The 12,009-nt window shown below is 42.7% G+C and overlaps 1 protein-coding gene across 1 annotated transcript in view; it reads left to right on the top strand.

The window, feature by feature from the left end:
• Positions 1-12,009, top strand: part of mttp (microsomal triglyceride transfer protein) — a 41,409-nt gene that overhangs the window by 9,240 nt on the left and 20,160 nt on the right. The window contains exons 9-11 of the mRNA XM_023998335.3: positions 1,695-1,802; positions 2,358-2,570; positions 6,560-6,771. Of these exons, the coding sequence (XP_023854103.1) occupies positions 1,695-1,802; positions 2,358-2,570; positions 6,560-6,771 (533 nt within the window). The remainder of the gene's footprint in view (positions 1-1,694; positions 1,803-2,357; positions 2,571-6,559; positions 6,772-12,009) is intronic.

Below are 12,009 nucleotides of genomic sequence, written 5' to 3' on the forward strand. Positions count from 1 at the left end.
CCAAAAAAGTGTTAAACAAATCAAAATCTATTTTATATTTGAGATTCTTCAAAGTAGCCACCCTTTGCCTTGATGACAGCTTTGCACACTCTTGGCATTCTCTCAACCAGCTTCACCTGGAATGCTTTTCCGACGGTCTTGAAGGAGTTCCCACAAATGCTGAGCACTTGGGTTGAGGTCGGGTGATTGTGGAGGCCAGGTTATCTGATGCAGCACTCCATCACTCTCCTTCTTGATCAAATAGCCCTTACACAGCCTGGAGGTGTGTTGGGTCATTGTCCTGTTGAAAAACAAATGATAGTCCCACTAGGCGCAAATGAGGTGGGTTGGCATATCGCTGCAGAATGATGTGGTAGCCATGCTGGTTAAGTGCGCCTTGAATTCTAACTAAATCACCGACAGTGTCACCAACAAAGCACCCCCACACATCACACCACCTCCTCCACGCTTCACTGTGAGAACTACACATGCGAAGATCATCCATTCACTTACTCAGTGTCTCACAAAGACACAGCGGTTGGAACCAAAAATCTCAAATTTGGAATCATCAGACCAAAGGACAGATTTCCACAAGTCTAATGTCCATTGCTTGTGTTTCTTGCCCCAAGCAAGTATTTTCTTCTTATTGGTGTTCTTTAGTAGTGGTTTCTTTGCAGCAATTCAACCATGAAGGCCTGATTCACTCACTCTCCTCTGAACGGTTGATGTTGATGTGTCTGTTACTTGAACTCTGTGAAGCATTTATTTGGGTTGCAATTTCTGAGGCTGGTAACACTAAGGAATTTATCCTCTGCAGCAGAGGGAGCTCTGGGTCTTCATTTCCTGTGGCAATCCTCATGAGAGCCAGTTTCATCATAGCGCTTGATGGTTTTTGCGACTGCACTTGAAGAAACTTTCAAAGTTCTTGAAATGTTCTGGATTGACTGACCTTCATGTCTTAAAGTAATGATGGACTGTCATTTCTCTTTGCTTATTTGAGCTGTTCTTGCCATAATATGGACTTGGTCTTTTACCAAATAGGGCTATCTTCTGTATACCACCCCTACCTTATCACAACACAACTGATTGGCTCAAACACATTAAGAAGGGAAAGAAAATCCACAAATTAACTTTTAACAAGGCACACCTGTTAATTGTAATACATTCCAGGTTACTACCTCATGAAGCTGGTTAAGAGAATGCCAACAGTGTGCAAAGCTGTCATCAAGGCAAAGGGTGGATACTTTGAAGAATCTTAAATATAAAATATGTTTTGATTTGTTTAACACTTTTTTCTGGTTACAACATGTATGGAATAATGTAATTTCGGAGTTGGGATGTCTTCACTATTATTCTACAATGTAGTTTTTTTTAAATTGAATGAGTAGGTGTCCAAACTTTTGACTGGTACTGTAAATATTTTTCAACCTTGCCGTTTGAAAATGTTTTCTCCATACTGATCACGACCCAGCGCTCTCAATGCACCCTTCATGACATTGTTGATTGTAGCATTTCTGTGGCTGTCTGACTATGTCCTGTGTTGCGTTAAAGGAAATAACACATAACATTATTTGTGGGGCAGTTGTTTCTACTTCCCTTAGATTTTGTACCTACTCTCTAATGACTTCCAAAATTGCAATTTTATTTAAAATCATGTTTTTTGGGGTACTGTATGATGATAAATCATATGATGATAATGACACATTGTTTTTCAGGACATTTCAAAGGGCAAGATTGGCAGTAAAGACATCAAAGAATCGGTGGTGATCATCATGGGTGCCATTGTGCACAAACTCTGTCAAAAAAGAGGTTGCGAGCTACCAGTGAGTAAAGTTATCAAATATGTTTAGCCCGTGTCTGTAATGAGGGGAGTTGTACAAAAGTCATTCTTAAAGGGATTAAAACATACTTTTTACTAAATATTAATAATATCAAGCATCACCCCAACGTCATCAAATGTGAAAATGGCGTTTTCCTATGTTTCATAGTTCAAAAGATGGATGAATATAAGTGTTTCCGATGACGTCATCTTGTTGTGCATCATATGATTTTAACCAACTATGAGTAGGCATTGTCTCGATGAATATGAAGTAAAATGTGTTTAAATGTCCCTTTTTAAGCAATTGAATCATATTCAACAAAGATAATACTGATTTGACTTTTTTAACTGAGCCAAGTGTGACTCTATTGGAATGCCAGACTGGAATAGTGAAGTGAAACAGTAGTGAGAGGTAGCTGTGTCTGATAGTTTGAAAATATACAGAAATTATCCCTCTATGATCCCGTTGTGAAATGCACCAAAGAAAGTCACAATTTCTTAAATGGAACTATACAATGGCTGATTTATTGTGTGTGTTTTTGTCCGATGTCCAACGCAGACTGTGGTTGAGGTGAAGAAGATGATTCTGGAAGGTCCCGACAGTACGCAGGTGGAGTCAGACGTTCAGATGTACCTGCTAGCGCTGAAGAACTCCCTGCTGCCCGAGGCCATTCCCCTGTTTTCCAAATATGCTGAGTCAGAGGTCGGGGCATACTGCACCATCTCCCTCACAGCCCTGCAGAGATACGACGTCGCCCTCATCACAGATGAGGTGAGGCCATTGGAATAGCCAGACAACCATTCATGAGGGAAGCTGGATTGCCATTCCCAGAGCCATATATTTAGATATATTTATCTTATTTCGATATACACTGAGAGTACCAAAAGTATGTGGACACTTGCTGTAACTTAACAAATAGTGGAAAAAGTCAAGGGGTCTGTATACTTTCCAAATGCACTGTATATACTGTTGTATGTACACTGCATTCGGAAAGTATTCAGACCCCTTGACATTCCCACATTTTTTACGCTAGACTTGCAAGCCGAAGAACACCATCCCAACCGTGAAGCACGGGGGTGGCAGCATCATGTTGTGGGGGTGCTTTGCTGCAGGAGGGACTGGTGCAATTCACAAATTAAATGGCATCATGAGAGAGGAAAATAATGTGGATATATTGAAGCAACATCTCAAGACATCAGTCAGGAAGTTAAAGCTTGGTCGCAAATGGGTCTTCCAAATGGACAATGACCCCAAGCATACTTCCAAAGTTGTGGCAAAATGGCTTAAGGACAGCAAAGTCAAGGTATTGGAGTGGCCATCACAAAGCCCTGACCTCAATCCTGTAGAAAATGTGTGGTCAGACCTGAAAAAGCGTGTGCAAGCAAGGAGGCTTATAAACCTGACTCAGTTACACCAGCTCTGTCAGGAGGAATGGGCCAAAATTCACCCAACTTATGGTGGGAAGCTTGTGGAAGGCTACCTGAAACATTGGACCCTAGTGTAACAATTTGAAGGCAATGCTACCAAATACTAATTGAGTGTATGTCAACTTCTGACCGACTGGGAATGTGATGAAAGAAATAAAAGCTGAAATAAATCATTATCTCTACTATTATTCTGACATTTCACATTCTTAAAATAAAGTTGTGATCCTAACTGACCTAAAACAGGGAATTTTTACGAGGATTAAATGTCAGGAATTGTGAAAAACTGAGTTTAAATGTATTTGGCTAAGGTGTATGTAAACTTCCGACTTCAACTGTAAGTCTTCTTGGGTGTGACTCTTAGCACACCTGTATTTGCGGAGTTTCTCCCATTTTTCTCTGCAGATCCTCTCAAGCTCTGTCAGGTTGGATGGGGAGCATCGTTGCACAGCTATTTTCAGGTCTCTATTTTCAGGTCTCAGAGATGTTCGATTGGGTCTGGGCTCTGGCTGGGCACTCAAGGACATTCAGATGCTTGTCCTGAAGCCACTTCTGCGTTGTCTTGGCTGTGTGCTTACACAACAAGTGGTTGTCCTGTTGGAGGGTCAACCTTTGCCCAAGTCTGAGGTCCTGAGTGCTCTGGAGAAAGGTTTTCATCAAGGATCTCTGTACTTTGCTCCTTTCATCTTTGACTCGATCCTGACTAGTCTCTCAGTCCCTGCCACTGAAAAACATCCCCAAAGCATGATGCTGCCACCACCATGTTTCACCGTAGGGATGGTGCCAGTTTTCCTCTAGACGTGATGCTTGGCATTCAGGCCGAAGAGTTCAATCTTGGTTTTATCAAACCAGATAATCTTGTTTCTCATGGTCTGAGAGTCCTTTGGGTGCCTTTTGGCAACTCCAAGCGGGCTGTCATGTGCCTTTTACTGAGGAGTGGCTTCCGTCTGGCCACTCTACTATAAAGGTCTGATTGGTGGAGGGCTGCAGAGATGATTGTCCTTCTGGAAGTTTCTCCCATCTCCACAGAGGAACTGTAGAGCCCTGTCAGATTGACCATCATGTTCTTGGTCACCTCCCTGACCAAGACCCTTCTCCCACAATTGCTAAGTTTGGCTGGGCGGACAGCCAGCTCTAGGAAGAGTCTTGGTGGTTCTAAACTTCTTCCGTTTAAGAATGGAGGCATGGAGGCCACTGTGTTCTTGGGGACCTTCAGTGCTGCAGACATTTTTTTGGTACCCTTCCACCAATCAGTGCCTCGACACAATCCTGTTTGGGTGCTCCACGGGCAATTCCTTCGACCTCATGGCTTGGTTTTTGCTCTGACATGCACTGTCAACTATGGGACCTTCTATAGACAGGCCTTTCCAAATCAGGTCCAATCAGTTGAATTTACCACAGGTGGACTCAATCAAGTTGTCAAGTTGTAGAAACATCTCAAGGATGATTAATGGAAACGATGCACCTGAGCTTAATTGCGAGTCTCATTGCAAATGGTCTGAATACTTATGTACAGTAAATAAGGTATTTCTCATTTTTTAAATAAATTTGCAAACATTTCGAAACCTGTTTTTGCTTTGTCGTTATGGGGTATTGTGTGTAGATAGCTGAGAATTAAAATCCATTTTAGAGTAAGGCTGTAATGTAACAAAATCTGGGAAAAATCAAGGGGTCTGAATACTTTCCGAATGCACTGTGTGTGTACAGTCGTGGCCAAAAGTTTTGAGAATGACACAAATATTAATTTTCACAAAGTTTGCTGCTTCAGTGTCTTTAGATATTTTTGTCAGATGTTACTATGGAATACTGAAGTATAATTACAAGCATTTCATAAGTGTCAAAGGCTTTTATTAACAATTACCTGAGGTTGATGCAAAGAGTCAATATTTGCAGTGTTGACCCTTCTTTTTCAAGACCTCTGCAATCCGCCCTGGCATGTTGTCAATTAACTTCTGGGCCACATCCTGACTGATGGCAGCCCATTCTTGCAATGCTTAGAGTTTGTCAGAATTTGTGGGGTTTTGTTTGTCCACCCGCCTCTTGCTGTTGACATGACACAGGACTGATGGTAGCGCTCACCTTGTTTTCTCCGGACAAGCTTTTTCCGGATGCCCCAAACAATCGGAAAGGGGATTCATCAGAGAAAATGACTTTACCCCAGTCCTCAGCAGTCCAATCCCTGTACCTTTTGCAGAATATCAGTGTCTCCCTGATGTTTGTCCTGGAGAGAAGTGGCTTCTTTGCTGCCCTTCTTGACACCAGGCCATCCTCCAAAAGTCTTCGCCTCACGGTGCATGCAGATGCACTCACACCTGCTTGCTGCCATTCCTGAGCAAGCTCTATACTGGTGGTGCCCCGATCCCGCAGCTGAATCAACTTTAGGAGACTGTCCTGGTGCATGCTGGACTTTCTTGGGCGCCCTGAAGCCTTCTTCACAACAATTGAACCGCTCTCCTTGAAGTTCTTGATGTGCCGACAAATGGTTGCAATCTTACTGGCAGCAATATCCTTGCCTGTGAAGCCCTTTCTGTGCAAAGCAATGACGGCACGTGTTTCCTTGCAGGTAACCATGATTGAGAGAGGAAGAACAATGATTCCAAGCACCACCCTCCTTTTGAAGCTTCCAGTCTGTTATTTGAACTCATGAGGACTGGCCACCCCTCATAGCCTGGTTCCTTTCTAGGTTTCTTCCTAGGTTTTGTCCATTCTAGGGAGTTTTTCCTGGCCACCGTGCTTTTACACCTGCATTGCTTGCTGTTTGGGATTTTAGGCTGGGTTTCTATAAAGCACTTTGAGATATCAGCTGATGTAAGAAGGGCTATATAAATACATTTGATTTGATTTGAATCAGCATGACAGTGATCTCCAGCCTTGTGCTCATCAACACTCACACCTGTGTTAACGAGAGAATCACTGACATGATGTCAGCTGGTCCTTTTGTGGCAGGAATGAAATGCAGTGGAAATGTTTTTGGAGGATTTAGTTCATTTGCATGGCAAAGAGGGACTTTGCAATTAATTGCAATTCATCTGATCACTCTTCATAACATTCTGGAGTATATGCAAATTGCCATCATACAAACTGAGGCAGCAGACTTTGTGAAAATTAATATTTGTGTCATTCTCAAAACTTTTGGCCACGACTGTATGTATATGTGTGTATTTTCAGATTTTATTGAAAGGATGATAGCAGTGCGGAACTATAGAGAGAAGTTGTGTTAATGGGCAGTAGGTCGGGTTCAAACTTATGCCAACATCATAGATGTGTGCCCGCGCTAGACCAGCCTGGCCACCAAACTGATCTTTTAAACTGTTGTCGTGCCTCACTCCATTTCAGGTGAAGCAGACGGTGAACCGAGTGTACCACCAGAACCGCCGGGTCTACGAGAAGAATGTGAGGGCAGCAGCCGCAGACGTCGTCTTTAGCAGCAACCCCTCATACATGGAGGTGAAGAATGTGCTCCTGTCCATCGGAAACCTTCCCAAAGAGTTGAACAAGTACATGCTTTCCAAGGTCAAGGACATCCTCCACTTTGAAATGCCTGCCAGGTGGGTGATGGGATTTACATTTGATTTGATAATTATTTTGTTATTTTCATTTTATTCAGACTGAAACAGCACTAAATGAGTGGGGAGACTAGCGATTGGGCTGGGATTCGTACCCACACTGGGGTGGTGTATATGTGGTGCAGGCAGTGGCGTTACCTGCTAGACCAGCAGGCACTCATTTTATTTAATTAAAACCCTAAATTGAAGGCAGGCATTACTTACAGTGAGCTCCAAAAGTATTGGGACAGTGACACATTTTGTTGTTTTGAAATTATACAATGTTTATGATGTTAAAGTGCAGACTGTCAGTTTTAATTGAGGGTATTTCCATCCATATTAGTTGAACCTTTTAGAAATTACAGCAATGTATGTAGTCCCCCCATTATAGGGGACTTGAGTGTACGAAACATCAAGAATAGACTCATAGCCCCCCACCCCACCCTCAGAATAGCCTCAGTTCGTTGGGGCATTGTCTTTACAAGGTGTCGAAAGCGTTCCACRGGGATGCTGGCCCATGTTGGACTCCAATGCTTTCCACAGTTGTGTCAAGTTGGCTGGATGTCCATTGGGTGGTTGACCATTCTTGATACACATGGGAAACTGTTTAGCGTGAAAAACCCAGCAGCATTGCAGTTCTTGACACAAACCTGTGCAACTGGCACCTACTAACAGTTCAGTTTCGAGATCACATATTGAGTGTCTCGGTCTTGTCTCGGTGTCGGATACATTTGTACTTGGTCTTGACTCGCTCTCGGACAGTGAGGACTCATAACTTCTTGCCGAGACCAGCGCAGTAAAAAAAAAAATACGGTATCTTAACAGCCTTTATATCTATTATAGACATGTTTGCGCAGTGGCGAACCTATAGGCCTTCAGTGTGTGACAGGTTTGTGATTCTGAAAGGACAGCAACCGTAATACCAGCGCACTCATGTAGGAGAGTGCACTTTTTGTTAAACACAAAGGGCCAGTGGTGTATCCCTACTTCTTAATCCCTACTGATGCGTATCAAAGTAGTGGACGTATACGATTGTTCAATTATGTAGTAGAATAGAGAAATCATGCACAAAGGAGCTTCTGTGATGGTCCAGAGGGTGGTGCGGTCTGCCCATCTCATCACCAGGGACACACTGCCGGCCCTCCAGAACACCTACAGCACCCGATGTCACAGGAAGGCCAAAAAGATCATCAAGAACATCAACCACCCGAGCCATGGCCTGTTCACCCCGCTATCATCCAGACGGCGAGGTCAGTTCAGGTGCATCAAAGCTGGGACCAAGAGACTGAAAAACAGCTTCTATCTCAAGGCTAACACCCTGTTACTCAACACTGCACCTTAGAGGCTGCTGCCCTATATACATAGACATGGAATCACTGACCCCTTTATTAATGGAACACTAGTCACTTTAATAATGTTTACATACTGCTTTACTCATCTCATATGTATTGTGACGGATCAGCTAGTCCGAAACATCCTTGCCTGGGCTTGCCAGTTTGGCATTAATACGTGTCACATATCAATTTGCATTTGGTACATTGGGTCGAGTGTTAGCAGCAACTCACGAAACCCCCGTTTCTCGACCGTGTAAATTGGGGCCATGTCTTTGCAGATGTAAGTTGTAACGGCAGCTGTTATCTCATTCCATCTTCGTGATTCTTTGCCATATGGTGTGCCGCGGGCAAAAGCCTCTTGCAACGTCTGAGTCGGGGGTTTGTATTGAGCACTTGACTGTACTTTTTGGGGTGTCATCCATAGACTCTCCGTACAGTTTCACATGATTCTTGCGTAGGTGGTAAGAAGTTAGTGGTGTTTGAGCCTGTTGTCGGTTACCGGCCTGCGTAATATTTTTCAGAGGGTGGTTTTCTGGTCCGTGTCAGACTTTTCATACCCAAACCAAGTCCATGCGACCGAAGTAGCCCCTCTTTTAAGTACGAGCTCCATGTCTCCATGCTCTGTGTCATGTTCACTCTCCTCCATGTTTGTTTGTGTTGCAAATTTCTGCAAAGCATTGTTCAATTGACACAAAATATTGCCGTAAAGAATGTGATTTGCGACACATTGAAATAAACGATAGAGCATAATATGAAACGATAGACATTTTTCTATCGTCTCACGATATACAGTTGAAGTCAGAAGTTTACATACACTTAGGTTGGAGTCATTAACTCATTTTTCAACCACTCCACAAATTTCTTGTTAACCTCTCTGGGATATGTGGGACGCAAGCGTCCCAACTGGCCAACATCCAGTGAAAATGCAGAGCGCCAAATTCAAAATAAATGACTATAAAATGTAACTTTGATGAAATCACACATTCAATCTACCAAATTAAAGCTACACTTGTTGTGAATCCAGCCAATGTGTCAGATTTAAAAAATGCTTTACCGTCGAAAGCAAACGATGCTATTATCTGAGGATAGCACCCAAGCAAACAAACAGAGACCATATTTCAACCCTCCAGGCGCGACACAAAACGCAGAAATAAAAATATAATTCATGCCTTACCTTTGACGAGCTTCTTCTGTTGGCACTCCAATATGTCCCATAAACATCACAAATGGTCCTTTTGTTCGATTAATTCCGTCGATATACATCCAAAATGTCCATTTATTTGGCGCGTTTGATCCAGAAAAACACTGGTTCCAACTTGCGCAACGTGACTACAAAATATCTCAAAAGTTACCTGTAAGCTTTGTCCAAACATTTCAAACTACTTTTGTAATACAACTTTAGGTATTTTTTTACGTAAATAATCGATAAAATTGAAGATGGGATATACTGTGTTCAATACCGGAGGAAAACAAAGTGGAGCGTGCTTTCAGGTCACGCGCCTCTAACAAAGAGTACACTTCCCTCTACCCTCATTCTGAACAGTCTTACTTCTTCATTCCTCAAAGGAAAAACCTCAACCAATTTCTAAAGACTGTTGACATCCAGTGGAAGTGATAGGAACTGCAAGAAGGTCCCTTAGAAATCTGGATTCCCAATGAAAACCCATTGAAAAGAGAGTGACCTCAAAAAAGAAATCTGAATGGTTTGTCCTTGGGGTTTCGCCTGCCAAATAAGTTCTGTTATACTCACAGACATGACTCAAACAGTTTTAGGAACTTCAGAGTGTTTTCTATCCAAATATACTAATAATATGCATATCTTAGGTTCTGGGCCTGAGTAGCAGGCAGTTTACTTTGGACACGCTTTTCATCCGGACGTGAAAATACTGCCATCTATCCCAGAGAAGTTAACTATAGTTTGTTTTGGCAAGTCGGTTAGGACATCTAATTTATGCATGACACAAGTAATCTTTCCAACAATTGTTTACAGACAGATTATATCACTTATAATTCACTGTATCACAATTCCAGTGGGTCAGAAGTTTACATACATTAAGTTGACTGTGCCTTTAAACAGCTTGGAAATTCCAGAAAATTATGTCATGGCTTTAGAAGCTTCTGATAGGCTAATTGACATAATTTGAGTCAATTGGAGGTGTACCTGTGGATCTATTTCAAGGCCTACCTTCAAACCCAGTCCCTCTTTGCTTGACATCATGGGAAAATCAACAGAAATCAGCCAAGACCTCAGAAAAAGAATTGTAGACCTCCCTAAGTCTGGTTCATCCTTGGGAGCAATTTCAAACGCCTGAAGGTACTACGTTCATCTATAGAAACAATAGTACTCAAGTATAAACACCATGGGACCACGCATTATGTGGATATATTGAAGCAACATCTCAAGACATCTGTCAGGAAGTTAAAGCTTGGTCGAAAATGGGTCTTCCAAATGGACAATGACCCCAGGCATACTTCCAAAGTCGTGGCAAATGGCTTAAAGACAACAAAGTCAAGGTATTGGAGTGGCCATCACAAAGCCCTGGCCTCAATCCTACAGAAAATTTGTGGGCAGATCTGAAAAAGTGTGTGCGAGCAATGAGGCCTACAAACCTGACTCAGTTACAGCAGCTCTGTCAGGAGGAATGGGCCAAAATTCACCCAACGTATTGTGGGAGCTTGTGGAAGGCTACCCAAAACGTTTGACCCAAGTTAAACAATTGAAAGGCAATGCTATCAAATACTAATTGAGTGAATGTAAACTTCTGATCGACTGGGAATGTGATCAAAGAAATAAAAGCTGAAATAAATCATTCTCTCTACTATTAATCTGACATTTCATATTCTTAAAATAAAGTGGTGATGCTAACAAATTTTTACGAGGATTAAATATCAGGAATTGTGAAAAACTGAGTTTAAATGTATTTGGCTATGGTGTACTTCAACTGTATATCGCCCAGCCCAACTGTATTCTATTTTACTGTATTTTAGTCAATGCCACTCCGACATTGCTCGTCCTAATATTTATATATTTCTTGGTTCCATTATTTTACTTTTAGATTTGTGTGTATTGTTGTGAATTGTTAGATAATACTGCACTGTTGGAGCTAGGAACACAAGCATTTCACTACACCCGCAATAACATCTGCTAAATATGTGTATGTGACCTTTAAAATTTGAGGTAGATTTTTACACAATCGCAAAGCCCATAAAATATATTCACAGTTGGTTAGTGTGGGTGGACCATTTCAGATCATCAGTGATGTGTACGCCGAGGAACTTCAAGTTTCAAGAACTTCAAGCCACCTTCTCTACGGAGGTCTCATCGACGTGGATAGGGGCGTGCTCCCTCTGCTGTTTCCTGAAGTCCACGATCAGCTCCTTCGTTTTGTTGACGTTGAGGGAGAGGTTATTTTCCTGGCACCGCTCCGCCATGGCCCTCACCACCTCCGTGTAGGCTATCTGGTCATTGTTGGTAGTCAGGCCTACAACTGTTGTCGTTTGCAAACTTGATGAGTGAGTTGGAGACGTGCATGGCCATGCAGTCATAGGTGAACATGGAGTACAGGAGGGGGCTTAGCAGGCACCCTTGTGGGGCCCCTGTGTTGAGGATCAGCGAAGTGGAGATGATGTTTCCTACCTTCACCACCTGGGTGCGACCCCGCACAGGTCGGGGTTCAGACCCAGGGCCCCGAGTTTAATGATGAGCTTGGAGGGTACTATGGTGTTGAAGGCTGAGCTATAGTCAATGAACAGCATTCTGACGTAGGTGATTCTCTTGTCCAGTTGGGATGGGGCAGTGTGCAGTGCGATGGCAATTGCATCGTCTGTGGATCTATTTGGGTGGTAAGCAAACTGAAGTGGGTCTAGGGTGTAAGGTGGAGGTGATATGATCCTTAAATATCCTCTC

The sequence above is a fragment of the Salvelinus sp. IW2-2015 genome, linkage group LG13 (genome assembly GCF_002910315.2).
Source record: "Salvelinus sp. IW2-2015 linkage group LG13, ASM291031v2, whole genome shotgun sequence".
NCBI lineage: Eukaryota > Metazoa > Chordata > Actinopteri > Salmoniformes > Salmonidae > Salvelinus > Salvelinus sp. IW2-2015.